Raw genomic sequence first — 17,167 nt, forward strand, 5'->3', positions numbered from 1 at the left:
CAATATATTATCCCAAAAGCATTCGAGGAGGAGGGGGCACTCTTGGCATTAATTTCTTTCCTGACACCTTCATGCACTGAGTCACCATCTTTGAAGATAAACCCAGCATCCAGTGGGGGCTTGTGAGCGTTTGCATGCTGATGGAAAAATGTTGTGCAGCTTGGCCTGAGGTCAGTTCGGTTCCTTGCCTTGGAAATCCCTCTCCTTGCTCAGCCTCCTGCCCCTCTCCAGCACTGCTGGTCCCCTCTTCCACTCCTGCAGACACAGGGAGGTTACGATAAAACGCCGAGCGCTGGCAGGGTCAGAGTTAAGCCTGGGATGTTCATGACAGCTTCAGCTTTTCGTGAGCAGGGGCCGCAGCCCCTGAGCAGTGACATGAGACCTCGGGCTCTCCTGTCACTCCTGTGTCTCCTTCATGGAATCAATCCGCATCCTGGACATCTATTACAACACCTCGCCGATGTCTTCATTGACCTGCTGAGAGACAGCCTTTACCGCTGCGCTGCTGCGGCTCCTGTCACGAAAGCAAACGCAACTGATGTCTCATTTACGCTGAGTGCAAATGTGAGGTGGATATTCAGCCTAAAGATTTTCCCTGTCCTTAAATTCCCCTTCCTGCTGTGCCTGCGGAGAATTGTACCGGGATAATTGAGCACCTGGGCTAGCGGTCGTGTTGGTGTAGTTTGTAGGTATGAGTGGTGATTTTGATTTTAAGAATTTCAGCCAGAATTTTCAATTTCCTTTGACTTACACATTGAGATTTGGCTTTCATCCAGAGCTGCAGCTTTATAATAATGCTTAATAATGACATAACTGATTATATTCTCAAATGGCTGCATAAACATCAACTAATCAGCATACCCTTTGCTAGGGCAGTATCTGTATCTTTGCATTATAGATAAAGAATCGAAAGCAGAGACACATCTTTCATCTAAGTCCCCTCCTTTAATGGCAATAAATTAATGTTAAAAGGATACATAGAATGCAAGATTTCCTAGCTCTGGTCCCTGTTTCTTGTGCACTAGCACATGCTGGTGAGACTTTTTCTCTTGGATGCTTTCCTGTTGAGAACATCGTTTTTCCTCTGGAGTTACAGAGGCAGAGGTTCCTGCAGGAAATCTGTTTTCTGTACAGGTGAAGTTTCCCCCCTTAATAGCAGTCAGACACTCGTGCTGAAAAAAGACCTGAGAATGCATTCCCCTAAATTCTCCCATCTTCCTAGATGATCTCCAGCTGTTTGCTGAGAGCTACTGTAATGAGTAAAAAAGGACAAGTTCTAGTCAATGTTTGTTACCATAAAGTCAAATGCAAGTGGTAATAGAGAAATTAATGGCACTTTTTTAAACATAAAAGTCATTAAGAGAAGATTCCCTGTCCCTGGCAAATATCAGATGGATTTCCACAGTTCCCTCATACTGATATTTGAGGAAACTTTTTGGACCATTTCTTGGCAGGATGTCTCTACCTGCAGCACCATTAAAGTGGGTGAAATCCCCATCAAGAGAGGTTCTATTGCTTGTTTTGTCTTGCTTATGAAGAGTAAACTCCAGTTCTCCATAGAGCCAAATCCAGTCCCAAAAGAGTTTTAGTTGCATGAGGCTCACATGAACTGGAATTTCATTTTCCTGTCCTGGGCTGTGCATAGGTATAATCTTATCCTTGATCTCCATGAGATGGATTTTTCATCCTCTCCTTCTTCTCTGTCTCTTTGTACCTTTTTCTGTGTCTCCTCCTGTGCAAGGCAGGTCTCTTCAGAGCTGGCTTTCCCTGCTGTGATTCCCTGCAGGTATCTCTGCTGCTTTCCATCAGTTGGGCTGGAATGGGCTGTTTGGCCCTGTTTGGATGTCTTTTCCCAGACCGTGGTGGGTGTCCAGCATCCTCCTTGCTAACTGCTAGCCTTCTGACCAGGACACCAGGGAAACAATGCAGACACTCATGACCCCTCAACTTCATACCCAAACCCGCTGCCCAGTGCCCAAGGCTGGGCGTTTTATCCCAGCAGGCGTGGGAGAGGTGCCCCATTGCCTGCTCAAGGCTGCTTGGAAAGATCCAAGGTTTTAGTCTAATACACAGCCTAATGACGGTGAATCTATCTACAGAAGTCCTCTGCAGCCTCAGCATCCTACTCTTGCAGTTAAGTATATTTAGCAAGATCAGACATTGCCTCAAAATACTCCTGCAGCAGATTCCTCCTGGCTTGGACAGCAGCGCTGCTGCTTGGCCGGAGTTTGCTGGATGCTGTTCACAGATGGGAATGGATTTAGGGACTGAGTTTCTGTTAGGTCCAGCCTAATACCTCTGTCAGTGATTTAGAAGGGAGCACAAATGGTGATGATATTGATTTTTATACTTGATGCCAAAATGGGAGGCCTTGCCTGAATTGGCACAGGCAAAGAAATATCCCAAGGGGACCTAGAGGGTATCGTCAGAAAGAATTGTAAAATAGGAACAGGGTGGTAGATAGGTTTTCTCTATGTCTAGAGAAGAATCAGAAACACGAAAGGCTGAAGAGGAATTTGGAAAAGGGCAAGGTCTGAAATGGACTTGGAGGTGATAAGAACAAATCAGGAATAAGTTCCAGCGCGACATGGCTGTGAAGCAAAGATTTGCCATATGGCAAATAATCCTTGAAGAATTATCATGGAACAGGGCAAACGAGCAGTTTGACTACCATGGATGGCTCTGTAGGGCTGTGTCCCCAGGAGCAGTGGGGGAAGTTCATGAGGGGGATTGCCGTATTTTTTCTGAAAAAAATGAAATTTTAAAATCAATTGAAATTGTTTATCATTTTCTGCCAAACAGGATGACTCATTCTGGCAGTCTACCCTCTCCACACCCCCCCCAGACAAACAAACAAAGCCAATAAGTTGCAAAAACCAAAATAATCTGAAAAGATAACAATTCAAAATTTTCCTTTTGGTATATTCAAAACAAAGGGCTTAATGGTTTTTTTAAGACATCATTTCAGAGCTGGATTCAATGACCATAACTTGAAAAAATGAGGTAAAAATAACTCCGAAAATAAAATGCTTCATTTTGAGCTAAAGAAACATTTTGTTCAGCGAGACGCACAAACCATTAGGTTTTGGGCCAACATGAAATGATTTTTTTTTTCTAGCAATCTCTTGGTTGAGGCAGTGAACCAAGAAGTCAATTATTCACAGAGCTGTAGCATGATTAAGGTAAGGATGGAAAGCAGAGCCGAAATGAGAAACTGAGGGAGAAAATTTGGGGTTGAATGTCCAAGTCAATCTTCATTCCTCCGAGTGAAACGTGGTAGTTGATGGCGTAAGCACCCGGACCCTTTGCTGTCAGCCCGAGCGGGTGGGCTGCCCGCCAGGAGACAAAACCGGCAATGTCCTTGTGGCGTCCACGGGTCCCCAGCGGTGTGGGAGCAGAGCGGGGTGCTGTGACGGGTTGGTGCGATCCAAGAGATGCCCTGCACCCACCGGGATGCAGGGGCCATGCTGCAGTGCTCCTGGGGACGCATCCTCACCCTGCACAGCTGATGCTGTAAATGCAGCATCCTCGGGGAGGGAAGGGGAAAAAAAAATAGAAGGGAAAAAAAAAAAAAAGCTGCTTCTGCCAAGAAGCTGCCGTAAGCTCTGCAGAGTGTGACTTTGGGCAGGGAGGAGCGGAGTGCTGCCTGCGCGCTGCTCAGCTAGGGGAGAGCTGCTGCTTGGCTCTGGGGTCCGGGTGTGAGTCTCCTCGGCTGGGCAGACAGGAGCCAGCGGGCGAGCCGGCGGTGGTGCCTGGCTGCTGCTGGGGGGCTCGGGAGAGGCTCCTCTCGCAGGTTGGAAATGCTGGGCACAGCTTTCCTCACGCGCGCAGCGTTAGTGCAAACACCCTGACTGTGCTTTTTGGCTTGGGCTTTTTTTGCACTGCTTTTTTTGTTCCAGAAGTGCTGAGACCTCAGCACCCAGCCATCCTAAGCAATAATCCTTACAACACAGGCAAGAGAAAATCTTATTTCCCATTTTTCCGGTGGCAGAGTCGAGGCAGTGGGATGGCAGGATTTGCCCAGCACCATGGTAAGAGTTGGGAGGCAGAGCTGCACTCGCGGCTGCATAAGTTTGACTCCCGCTCCTTTGCAGAGTGAAGAGCAACTGCGGCGTAGCGTAAGATGCACGAGTTAGTTTTAAATGAGCCAACTGGGATATACCCATGGCCGGCCGTGGCAGCTCGGCGCCTGCTGTGTTAATCTACCCTTAGAGCAGTGGACAGGAGAGATGCAGGGAGACGTGCGCGTGGGCAGGGGCGTGCGGTGCTGGAGATGGAGAGGAGGGAACAAGCAAGCTCCTGGGCGAGCAAGCTCCTGCGCGAACCGCGGGGTGCAGAAAGCAGCCAAGGGACCAGCCCTGGCTGTGGTACCCTGCGTACCTCCCTGCACCATCCCTGCATCCCCCTGCTTTTAATAGCGCTGGCCATTATCCATCAGCAGAGGTAATGAGCTGGAGAGCAGGAAGCACTGTATCTGGGCTGAGCATGCGAGCCTCGCACAAAAGAGTTTACAGGGGTAATGTCTTTATTATTACAGTCCGTGGTGAACCGTTCTGCATTTCAAGCCCTTCTTTGCTATTAAGTAATTAATAATGAACCGGCAGAGGCCATTTGAAGACTCTGGTGCAGTGATGTCTGGTAATAATTTTAAACTTTTTTTTCCCTTCCGTTCTAATTCATTCCAGGGCTTTGCGCTAGGATACCAAACCACCGGGTAGCGAAAGTTTCAAATGGCCAAAGTCGTTTGATTTTATAAACGAGTTCTTAAATTTTTTATTATTATTTTTTTTTTTTTCCCGTGGAGTTGGCAGTGCCTCCTGCTTTGTTCTTAGCGTTGCCGGGGAGCCCGGGCGCCGCCGGCTTTTCGGCCCGTCCAGCAGCCTCCCTCCGGCAGCTCCCCGGCCGCGGCAGCATCACGCGTGGATGCCTCTGCCCGCTGCGTTCTGCACCGCGGGACCGCGTGTGTGCGCGAGGGGGTGGGGGGTGGGGGGCAACGGGGGGACACGGGCGGGACGGACCACGCCACGCGGGGACACGCGAGGCCGACGCCGCGCTGCATGGATGAAAGGCCGGCGGCAGCTATTTCAGGAAGCCGCGAAGTCTCCTCCTTCTTATGTAAATAAACATGACAGCTCCTAGCGCCGGTGCCGCGGCGGGAGGCGCGGAGTGGGTGGAGGCTGCCGGCGCGGGGCAGCCGGCTCCCGCCTGGGCCGGGGGCTGCGGGAGCCGAGCGGGGGCCGGCGGCGGCCCCGCCGGGCTGCGCCGCCATGGGGGGGCAGGTGACGAGGAGCCTGCTCTACGGTAAGGACGGCGAGCGGGAGGAGGCTGGGAAAGGTGAGGCGGGTGCCCCCCGGGGTGGGGGGGGGATGATGCGGGCTCTGCCCGGCTCGTCCTCCCGGAGCATCCCGCTGCCGGAGAGGGGCCGGCCCGAGGGGACGCCCGGGCTGGGGCGGGCTCGCCTCGCCGAATTGCCGGCTGCCCGAGCGGCGGGGACGGGCGCGCCGAGAGGGGCCGGGGGCGGCAGGAGAGCGCCGGTGTCCGTGGGTGTGCGCTGTCTGACGGCGCCCGCCGGCGCAAAACCCGCGGGGCGACCGTGGAGGTGACGGCAGGGCAGCCCGGCAGGCTCTCCAAGCCGTCCCCTTGTTCTTCCCTTCCACCGGCAGCTGCTGCTCCGCGCGAATTCTCGTTTATTTCGCTTTGAATTGATGCGGTTCGGAGCGGACGCGGGGTTGAACGGGCGCAGCACGCTGCCTGCGTCTGCTGGGCAATGTAAAGCGGGGACAGGGGGGAGCTGGAAAGGGACAGGAATATCCTGCACAGGCCCACGGTAAACCAGAATTTGAATCTACGGACAGCGTACGATACTAGGCACGTCCCTGTCTGCGCAAATCTCATGCCGTGAACGCTTCTGTGAGAATATTGTGCTCCTTAATGTTAAACTTGCCTATTGCTCTGAAATGTTCTGTTTAACTTCGGACAGAGTCAATGTGCTGCGTGTTCAGTGCGGTATGAATGTATTTTCAGAGACACTTCCTTGTTACAGTAGTAAATATGGCTATGAAAGGCGCAGGTAAAGCATCATGTGGGCTTGGAGTAGCTCATATCCTTTCTTTGAATAGAGGTGCACGAGGTGTATATGCTTAGGATGTGAATATTCACGTTACAAGTCTTGATTCTTCTCATCTTTTCCACCAAGTCCAAACCCTATAGTTTAAGGAACAAATGGACATAGTTAGGAAGTAGGTGACTTTCTCCCTAAAGATGTTTAGCAAGCACATCTCAATAGAGATTTTTATTTGTTTGTCGTTTGTGTTCTGAGGTTTCCGTGGCCTGACCTTATTTCTTCTCTTATTTCGTGATATACATGCAATATGCAGAAAAACAGTCCTGTCGGGTCAACATAAAAAAAAGAGCTCTGGCTGTTGTCTTGTGATTGTAAGTGCCTTTTCCCCTTTGAAGCATTATTTGAATGAATTTGAAAAAAAAACGGCTGGGAAAGAATAATAGCTATATACATTTCCTGTGTGTGCCAGGGACTTGGCATTCCTGTTGGGGCTTTCTCCTGCCTGCAGCCAGCAGCGCACTGCACAGTAATCCTGCAACTTCTGCCTGTCAGCGGTTCTTCTCCAGTGAGCGTGCTTGTCTTTAATTGTATTTTCTTGGGAGAGGGAGACTAATGAGGAGATGTGGGTAATTAACTCAAATTTCCTTCTTCATACAGAGGGGCTACAGGCTGTGTTGTATTCAGAGGTGATGCACTGCTGTGTTTAGCACAGCAATCCTTTTAAAAAAAAAAAGGACGTGCATTACATTTTAAAAAAATAAATAATAAAAAGTCATGCAACAAGCACATTTAACAAAAATAGACTGCATCTGCACTTGTGGTTTGTCTGTGGCTACCGTTCCTCTTTCTGTTAAATATTTCTGTTTCAGATGTGTCTCAAAATAGCTGGGGAAAGAGTACTGAAACCTTATCCATTTCTCTAAAGGATAATTGAAAATGAATGTAATGATACTGAAAGAAGTCGTATTGACAGCCCTAGGGGCTGACATCCGTTGTTTTTAGAAAGCACAGGTAAAGCAGAAATTCATGTCCTCCAGACATTTCTGGTGACCTCTCCGTGTTGCAAGGATGGGCTGGGATTTTCACAAGCACTTAAGTAATTTAACTTTGCCGAAAATTAGCTCGGATGGGGAGTTACTGCATGGGCTGGCTGCTTGTGGCTCTGCTGAGCTGGTCGTGGGGAGGCAGCCGGTTTCCCCGAGATGCGTGCCCAGAGTGGTGCGCTGGGTCCCTGCCTCCTCCAGAGCCCACCCTGACCTTGGCAGAGTCGGAAAAGGAAATTGAGATAAAAGCTCCTGAAGAAGATCATGAGGGAGGCACCCTTTCAAAAAAGCATAAAATCAGGGTGGTGATTTTTAAAAGCTTTGGGTGCCCTGAGGTAAAGACAAGTTTATGGTAGTCATGTGCAACCATACACAGACTGTCATGGTGAGGAACACTTGGCATCATTTTACCCTCTTTCACCCACAAGTCTACTTTCAAGCAGCAAAGCCATGCAGTATTCCTGCTGGGCAGAGGAGTTTCAGCATCCTTTGGCATGAGGAAAGCCATGGGTGGGTGACACATCATGCTCGGGTATGTGTGGGCGGTGGTGGTCCCTGGACCTGCAGTGCTGCTCGGGTCTGTTGTGTGAAGCCCGGCAAGCTGGTGCTGTGCCGATCCTGTTTGAGCCATACGGTGAGGTACATGCGTGCTCGCATGGATGGGCATCTCTGAGTGAAAACGCTGCTTCCCCATTGACGTGGTGGCAGTGCAAGAGAGCCACGCTAGTGTGTCCTAATGACGGAGTTGGTGGGTGCTGAATGGGCCCTGAGTCACGTGAGAGAAAGTTTCCCACCTGATGGGACTGGGAGGAAAAATAAACTTTGAACTAGAGTCACTGAAGCATCAGTTGCCTGACCTTCCCAGGAGAGACCCACCTCTGGCTTCATTCCTCCCTAGCAAACAAACCCCAATGGGTTTCTACCATGAAAGGCAGCACCTTTGTTTTTGAAAGGAGACATCTGATGGCTTGACGTGTTGGGACTTGGGAGCTGGTCGCTCTTCTTCTCTGTGAAATGATGCGCAGTGCTGAAGTGCGCTCATGCAGTCTCCATCTATGTCCCTGTGCTTGGCACTGTGATGGTCTCTGCTCCTCTTCCCCATTCCCTCTCCCTTTCCCACCGCCATCCACAGAAGTCCTTGGGGTGCTTTCCAGAGCTTTCTATGCAAAGAGAAGGAAAGTCAAAATAGGAAGTTCAAAGGTAACACAACCTTGATGGACAGGATGTTTACTTGCTATTTAAAAAGTAATATCTATACGTGCAGTGCTCATGTTACAATATTTTAAACAGGAAATGTTAATATCGTTGCTTGTGGTTCATCTGAGGCTGGTTTCTTCAAGAATGACTGTACACTGTTATTCCTATAACATAGGTGGAGTTTACTAAATATTTATATTAAACTACTTGCTAGCTAATGATGCTTGAAACATATCTGTAATAGATGCATATGTCATAATACGTATGTTTTTGTTATGCATTTGATTCAACTGTCACCTGCTGCAGTAGTTTTTAATTCCTCCTTACGGCTATGAGTGAGGTGCTATTTGCAGAAAATCCTATTCTTAATTTCAGGGGGCCAAATCCAGGTGTTTCTGTCTGAGAAAAAAAACCACCTGAGTATTTTTTATTTCTTTCACTCAGAACCAAACAAACACAAAGTGATGGTTTAGCCAAGGAAGCTGCTGCACTGTGCTGGGAGATGGATTCAGTGTATGTGGACGTGCAGAGGTTGGCGATTAACATGTGCACATCTCTTCAGAGGGCTTTTGACTAGCTAGAGTGTACACAGTGGATTAATTCATGTGCAGGGGATATGTGAGTCTGTGCGTACCTGCACATTTGCTCAATAACCTTCCCTCCTACAAGTCGTAATTACTAATAAGTCCCTCATTGCAGGGCTTTGTTTTATTTTTGCTTTAATTACTCACATGTCACAGGCAGTCATCAGTGTTTTACGGTGGAATAATTTTTACAAGGAGCAGGGAAAAAGGTATCTTGTGCCACATTTTCCAAACTGTAATTGTATGGCACCGATGTAATTGCAAAGAAGTCCCTAGTGAGAGCGCATCAGCTTTTTAGCCTGGGAAGCGGTGCTGATTGACAGATGTGATTTTCAGTTTGAACGGCTGAGTTTTTAAGCTGCTTGCAGATGATGCTCCCTAAGTTGTGCATACAGTATATGTAATGGCTCGTGTGTCTCTGTGTGGTGTATGTAGAGGCCCACGTAAGTATTATGCATGGGCAGATTTTCGCCTTACCACGTGTATATAGGCCTGCTGAGCAATGCAGACACAGTTGTGTGGTTGTGCCGCAAAAAGGGAGGAGGAGGAAGGAGTTACGGCGTAGCAGGACTCCATCCACACTGCACGGCACTAGGCTTTTGGGTGGCTGTCTGGATTCATTTCCCATTTCATCGGGATCTTATTTTCCATAGACTTTCCTGCACCTGGCTGGTCATTTATTCCTGTGCAAAAGAGGTGTGAAGCGCTGGCATTGTCCTTCCTCCGCGTTTTGTTCTCCCGGACAACAGTTTCAGGGTCTCGCTCACACGTGTTGGTGGGAGGTACGGGATGTTGGGGTGCTGTGCGGAAGCCTTCAGCCCCAGCGGGAGCTGCTGAGCTGCTGCTGTAGGGCTTTGGGGAACAGCAGAGGGCGGAGGCCATTTCCCTGGTGTAAAATAGCTACTGTATGCAACTTCATTTACTCTTACTTTGCACAATAGAGCTCTATTTTTAGCTTTCTCTTAATTCCTTATAGCATAGTGAATGGTATATCTATATGCAAGTGCTGTAATCAGCCCCACGCTTTGTTTCTCACGCTGTATATTCATTGCCAATGAATATGTCACTGCAATAACCATTCCAAATGCCACATTTCACCCTTGCAGTTAATATCACTAAAGAGCATTGCACTCCAGTGCACACTGCTGTATGCACCTTCGAATTTATTAATTTCCATCTTCTTATACCTAATTAAAACTGCAAATATCCCCAAAGAAATAAGAAACAACAATAGCGAAAAAATGAAGACCTGACAACATCAATCATTAGTGAGATTTCTTTGCAAATTAGTATTATGTTGTATTGTTATCATCTCTTAAGTTACTGCCTAGATTTTGGGGTAACTTCTCATTTGATGGAGTGACTGGTGATTGGATCAGCCTCACGAGGGGGTTAACATCTCCCATATTCAGCAGAGAGTTGCTTGTTGAGGACTAACACAGGACTGGGGAGAAAAGGCTCTTTCAGCCCTGAAAGCGAATGAGTGTGTGTGTGTGTGTGTGTGTGTGTGTATGAGAAATTAATCCTGCTCAGGGTTGGATTAACTGGTGCAGAAGACCCTGGGCAGGGTGCCAAAGCAGTGTTGGCATTTGCTAGAAGTGGGGCTCCCAGAGGTTATTTCGGTTCGTGCTGCTGACCTGTGGGTCACCTGCCAGTGTCTGAAGGTGGCTGATAGTAAAGCGTATTGACTGCTGACAACACTTCTGAAAATGAAGCGTATGGTATGTCTGTATATAGCGATTTTATGGGTGACCATGTTTATACTTGAAAACTGTTCTTTTTACTGTGAAAAGCAAATGAGTTTTTCATTTGTTGTGGCAGTATTTGACTGTAGGGTTTTTGCTACAAGTGGTGAGAGCAAAGGGCATCCCCGTTCTCATTTTGTCCCTTGCTTTCATGGCACTGCCCTGTTAAGTTTTCTGTGTTGATGCTCTGTTCTGGTGGGACCTAGGGACTGTATGTCGTTTGTCAGATTTTGTTGTTTTATTTGCCTCCTCTCTGACTGATCCTTTCCCTCCTTGATGTGCAAGCATTCTTACCTCTGATCCTTCTTTACCTCTTCCTTACTTCACTCCTGTTTTCTTAAGAATTATGGGTGATATGTTTAGCTATCATTCAATTAATCCAGAGGTAGCAGGTGTCTCTTCAAGGTTTGTAGGATCCCCTGACATGTCCTAGGGAATCATCTGCATGCTTAATCTAAACAAGTACTCCTGCAGCCAGAGGATCCATATTGTTAATAGTAGAAAATAAATTTGCTAAACAAATACCATTGCTGACATCTAGCAGGAATTAAGAAGAGGCAGCCTCTAGACATATAATTTCAAAATTGATAGGGCTGCTTTCTTTTTATTAAAGAATTTTACATTAATGATATCCATACATGCAGAGGGTTGCATTGAGATCAATCTAAAAAAAGGATTAATCCTAAAAGAAAGGGAGTTTCCTGGAAAGCAAAAGCAACGCAAAGAATTGATCCTGATCACTCGCCCTCGGGAATCGGCAGGGATTACTGATGGCACAGCAGGGTATGGAGCTGGAGGTCAGGAGAGATCTTGCCTCCCAGAGGCTCAATAAGAGTGTAGCTGCCAAGACACAAGCCTCGCGGTATGAGTGCCCATGGTCAGCGCATATGCTGCAGCCCTGCGTTTCGCTGTGCTTTGCTCTAGGGTTGATCCCTATGAGCGTTGTTGTCTGCTCGTTTTTCTCCCCATCTATCGCCCTCTAAATCAGTGTTTCGCTTTGCAAATCTATTTATCTGACTGAAGCTTGTCCAAAATGAGTCAGAGCCCCCTTCTCTGTAGCTCTTGTCAAGTTAGTCTCACTGGTATTTCTGCTCCTTAACTCTGTCCTTGATCGTCTCATGAAGGGACACTGTAATTTGTTGGCATTAAAAATAACATTCAAGATGACTGCAGTTGATGGGGCTGGGGAGAGGAGTCCTTTGGTTTATCTGAGATTTACCATGAGTCCAACAGCAGAGCAAAGGGTGTGGGCTCAGAGACAGCCATGATAATTTATCAGATGCATGAACATATTTTTCCCATTAGAAATGTTGATATCACTTTTATTTTAAAGAAAAAGGGAAAATAGTAAAAAGGGGATATAATAAAAGCCATATACATTAATGAACATGATACAGAATCTAAACAGTGTGCTCCTGGTTACCTCCCCCCCCAACAGCTGGTGTCAGCAGAAATCTGGAGTTCTCGCCCTCTCCATCAAGTTAAAATCACATTTTTACGAGAATCTTTTGCAATAAACTAAGGCCCCTTGCTGTGAAAATCCACTCCTTTTTGTAGTTCAGTTTACATCCTTCTCTGCCTATACTAGTAAACACATCTTAATACAGAGGGGAAGCCTGGGGGGGTCAAGTAACACTAAGTACCGGTGGTCTGAATTTGTCCTGTCGCGTTGGCCCTGAGTATGGCAGTTCTGCGCAGGGGTTGTATGAGGCTGGTCCGCACAAGGTCACCTACCCGGACAGGCTGGTTTAGCCCCCAAGGCTCAAGAAGTTACTCACAGCAGGCTTTGTCGATGAAGTCTGGAGAACAGAAAAAGACCCAACACTTGTCCCAAGCCGAGCAGGGTGGATGTGCAGTGACCGCTCTGTAAAATTCGCCTGGATAGCTGAGGCTGTTCCTGTCTTTGACTACCTTTGGAGAGAAATCCTTATGGATCGGAGCACACAGAGCCCTAATGAGAAAGTGCCCACAACTGACTTGCAGATGGCTCAGTGTGGCTCTGAAAACGCTGTCTCTACAGGTAAAGTCGTTGGGTTGCTTGCTGCGATTTCACAAACCTTTCTCTGGCTGTCACCGCCGTATTTTCTGTGCGATAGACCTTGCTGTGCAGCCGCGTGGCAGCGCGTGGATGCAGCATTGGCACTTTTTGGCCAACAGACTTGTCAGTGAAAGCAGGACCTGCTGTGAGATACCAGGGCAGGACTGAAAATGTGTTTTTTTCAGGAACTGTGAGGCTTGTGGCCTGGCTTAAGCAGAGCTCAGGCAGGCATTGAGGCTGCAGCCTCAAAAGCGGTGCCCGCTGAACCAGGAGGCGGTTTGAAGGCAGCGTGTGCCTGTGTTTGAGTTGCACCTCGGCAGGTCTGGAGGTTGGTGTTCTTGTGAGTCGGGCTCCTGCGAGAGCCTATTCTTCTTCTGTTCCCTGTGGTGCTTCCCGGCAACCTAGCCCTTTGCTTGCTTTACGAAGTCGAAGTGCTCCTCAGGCTCCTCAAGTCCCAGACCTGTGTTATCAGCCAGAGGGAAGGTGCGTAGCCTCAAGGAGGGTGGATGGGCTTGAGCCTGGGAGTAGCTCTCCCTCCTGCGCTGAGGGGGTTTCCACCTGCAAAGCAAGGATGGGGAAGGTGCTGTGCAGGGCCCCGGTGTGATGCTACCCGCTGGTTGCAAGCACAGAGGGGGAATTGAGCCATAAACCACACCGTGGCACACAAAGAAGCCATTTTAATTTCAGGCTCTGCTGGAAGCAGTACATGGAAAAGAAAATGTGATCAGTATAAAAAGAAATGTTTATGTTTCTAGGAGCAGAGACCTCCCAAATAATTAACATCACTTGACAAACTGCTGTTTAAAATGCAAGTGGTTTAAGTGCTGCAGCTCAACAGGCATTCGTCACAGCTCTGGCTTAAATGCAATATGCACTGTGGGTTGGTTGCTGCTTTAAAGTAAAGAAGATTTCCGACACACGTCTTCTGCTTAAGGAAAATGTCTCCGTGATTTTACTCTTTCTTGCTTGGAAAAGCTAAATGTTAAAAAACTGGACAAATGGCGACTTGGTGGCAAGGGCTTTGGGGATATGGTTTTGGAATGAAATAAATCCTGGATTTTTGTTTCTGTTGCACAGATCAGGCTTTCCTTCAGAAGAAAGACAGACAGAAATGTTTCATTTGTTTTAACTTTTGGGAGGAGGAGAGAGAAGGGCAAGGGCTTTTGAGGAGAGAGTTTTGGAAGCTCCAACTTCAGCTCTGATCTGTCTATCTCTAATATTCACTGACTCAATTAAAAGTACTTTAAATAAAACCTTACTTTCCTCTAGGGCTGTTGGGAGACTGACTGGAGACATAAGGATTGTTAAGAATTGGTATTTTTCAAAGGTTAAAAAATAGCATCTTACAAAGAGACTGAGATTAAAAATAAAGTTAAAAGAAAAAAGTCTCTCTGGAAGATAGAAATATATGGGTGCCTGTAATGTGCTGAAGCATCCCAGATCAAAATGACTTCTGTCTTTGCACACCAAATAGAATCAGATTATCAAATATAAAATAGAGCCTTAAGAATCTAATTCCTTTTACAAAGGCATTATTGATGCTGTGAAATTCATGCAACTTGGAAACGGAAAATTGCTCAATTTATTTTCTGGTTATCCTAAACTGGTTCAATGCCACCCTCTGATTATTCATCTCCAAAGGGAAAGAGATTATCACTCCTGCTGCCTTCTCGTTTTCCTATTCTGAGTGAAGTTATGTATTTATAAGGAATGCAAGTTTGGGTGTCCTGATGGGTGCCGGTCCATCTCACATGGAGCTGGAGCTGCAACATGGTAGGAGTTGCTGCTGTTCTACTCTTAATCCTTCTGTCCATCAGTGGCTTTGCAAAATTGGCTGAAGATAACTTGATCAAGCGGCATGGCTGTGACAAGGTTCCTGGACAGCCCATCTCCTTTCTGTCCCACCCAAGGCTCTATTGCTTGAGCAAGGGTGCGTGATTCAATATCTAGATACCATGTCTCTGTATCTCATCACTTGGATTTTGGATGGTTGCTGACTGTAAAATGATCTTACTCTCCTTGGCCTATGCTATTCTGTGCATGGCTTCTAGCAGTCAGGCTTAGGTGGGAAAGTGGGCAAGGCTGTCTTTGGGATTCAGCAGAAGATCTTGCACCATGTTAGAGATTAATTCCTGAAATGGAGGTGCAGTGCTTACAGCTCCCTGTATCCTTCCTAGGCAGATGTGCAATGGCATTTATCATACAAAGGATAAAACATTCAGGCTACCTGTTCGCATGGTAGAAAGGATAAAATGCAGAGAAATATCCTTCAAATGTTCTACAAATAGATTTGCAAGAGTGCTAAAGTCATTCAGCAAGTTTGCAAGAGGTGACTGCAGTTCTTACAATGCTCTTCACCAGAGGTTCAGTAACCTCAGCCATTTTGCTGGATGATGTTTTTATCCCATTACCTGTAAAGTGACTACCTGAGCTCTCCTTACCCACTTGCGAGTTATCCCACACAGACCTTTCTGCTCGGAACCCTCATATAGCAAAGCTGCTCACTGGGGACTCCAGGTCATACCTCATCCCAAGCTGGCTGCAGCTTCAGACTGACCAGTATACAGGCGATTGCTTGAAGGAGATAGAGAAGTTCCTTAGCATATGATAGCTGGAGTCTTTTGAGATTCATTCGCTATATATACACGACAATGCACACTTTCCCTCTTCCCTTAATCCTGTGCTTTCGGAAATCTGTGCTTGAACCCTTGTGGACAGACTTTATCCATTTTGTCTTTACTGTGTGGCAGAAGCAGTAGTTTTATGACGCATACGTGCCTGGTACTGCTGGTTCAGTTGATGCAGGAGGAGGTGTGTAGTATTGAGTGGGCAGCTGTAATAAAGTGTAAATATGGGCAAGTTACCTTAAATAACTTCAGTACTGCAGAGAAGTGATTTTGAAGTGTACCCTCTGGGAAAAAATAAAGATCGGTAGCAGTTTTGGATTTGTGCAACTTCAGTTTGAGGACAAATATTTGGTGTTTTTCCTCTATGTCCTGTGTTTACAGCAGTAGGTTCAGATTATGCATTGAGATCTGCTTCTGAGTGCAGAAAACTAATCAGGGAAATGCTTCATGGCCCAGAGGTCTGGATTTGCAGACTCCAGTTCAACAGCTGCACCTCTCTGTGCTGGCAGGAAGGAGCATCTGTCAGGGATGCAGTGTGGTCCTTATTAAATTATAATTTAGAGCTGTGGCTTAGAGAAACAGGTGCAATTATATACTAAAAAAAAAAAAAAGTCAGTGGTCTTTGTTATCAGAAGAAATGCCCCTTAGCTGGACAAAGACTAAAGGATTTTCCACAGCTTTTCAAGCTACAAAGAGCAAGGAAAATGGATGAATGAATTGGCCTCCACACTTAATTGCTCCTTGCTCTTCTGAAAGAGTGTAGGTGTCTTTCTACCAAGAGAATAAAGCCCCTTGAGCCCTTTAGGCTTGTTTCCTGTTCGCACATGACCTTCAAGGCAGTCACGCCATGAACGTGTCTACATCAGGAACAATGCTCTGAATCGTGTGACATCGAATTTCTTCCTCTTTCTACTCCTATCAATATCCCAATATGCAAAAATGCCCTTTTGCATGAATTTTAAAACAGCATGTTGTTCCTATTCCAAGCTGGCTTGCCTTTCTAGCACATCTCTCTTCCTTCAGCTATTTAGAAACGCAGTCATTTTTTTTCTCTTCGTGATGTTCCTCCCGAGTCACCTGCTATATGTTACCCAACTTCAGTAAATGGTAACTGGTCATCTGAGTCAGGAAAGGTCATGTGAGTAAGTCTGCAGTAGTATAAAATTTTTGAAGACTGAATCATTGGGAAGTTTTCTTCTGCATAGCTTGTACACATTGATGTTAACACAATTTCCAAGCTGGGGGTGGTGAAGCTTCCTTGGCACCCTCTCATAAGAAACATTGGGGTAGCCTCCTCTACGAAAAAACTTGAGGGGTTGACTCTGTTACCTAAGTCATAAGAAAATAATCATGAAATTTTAAGGGAGTTCTGTGAGGGGTTATAATGAAAGGTCTTTGAGCTTCTAGTTTGAAGTGTATTTTTGCCTATGCAAATCAGAGAGGACTGGAGCTCTTTTGTGTGCTGTTATGGTGTCAGAGGAAGCGTGGAGTCCCCTCTTGCTGTCCTCTGGTGCAAGGAATTGCATTGGCCCTGGGTTTTGAACAGCATATGTCCTGACGGATTAATTCAAATCAACTGAAATTCAGATAAAACGTACTATCGCTTGCAAAGTTATCTTCCTCTTACTCCCATTTATTTGCTGTTTCTTTTCTTATATGCAGACTGTAAACAGTTCAGGGCAAGACCTGTCTCTTCTTTCTATCTTTGTGAGATTCAGCATGAGGGGGTGGCTAGCAGGTAGGATCACTTTTAGAGAAATAAAACATCTCTACATGCTCTTGTCCTCAGGCAATAAGGATCCAACACCCTTGGTCTTTTACTGGCTGACCTGTTGCAGCAGATGCTAAGGAAAACAAGTTCCTGTATGG

General features: G+C 46.7%; 1 protein-coding gene across 2 annotated transcripts in view; it reads left to right on the forward strand.

Moving 5' to 3' along the window:
* The first annotated feature begins 5,186 nt into the window (after positions 1 to 5,186).
* NEURL1 (neuralized E3 ubiquitin protein ligase 1) overlaps positions 5,187 to 17,167 on the forward strand; it is a 96,137-nt gene continuing 84,156 nt past the window's right edge. The window contains exon 1 of one of the 2 annotated variants that reach the window (XM_075026314.1): positions 5,187 to 5,301. In XM_075026314.1, the coding sequence (XP_074882415.1) occupies positions 5,268 to 5,301 (34 nt within the window). In that variant the 5' untranslated portion in view covers positions 5,187 to 5,267. Of the gene's footprint in view, positions 5,335 to 17,167 lie in introns of both variants that reach the window. The other variant, XM_075026313.1, reaches the window with a different exon arrangement.

The sequence above is a fragment of the Buteo buteo genome, chromosome 4, assembly GCF_964188355.1.
Source record: "Buteo buteo chromosome 4, bButBut1.hap1.1, whole genome shotgun sequence".
In the NCBI taxonomy this organism is placed as follows: Eukaryota; Metazoa; Chordata; class Aves; order Accipitriformes; family Accipitridae; genus Buteo; species Buteo buteo.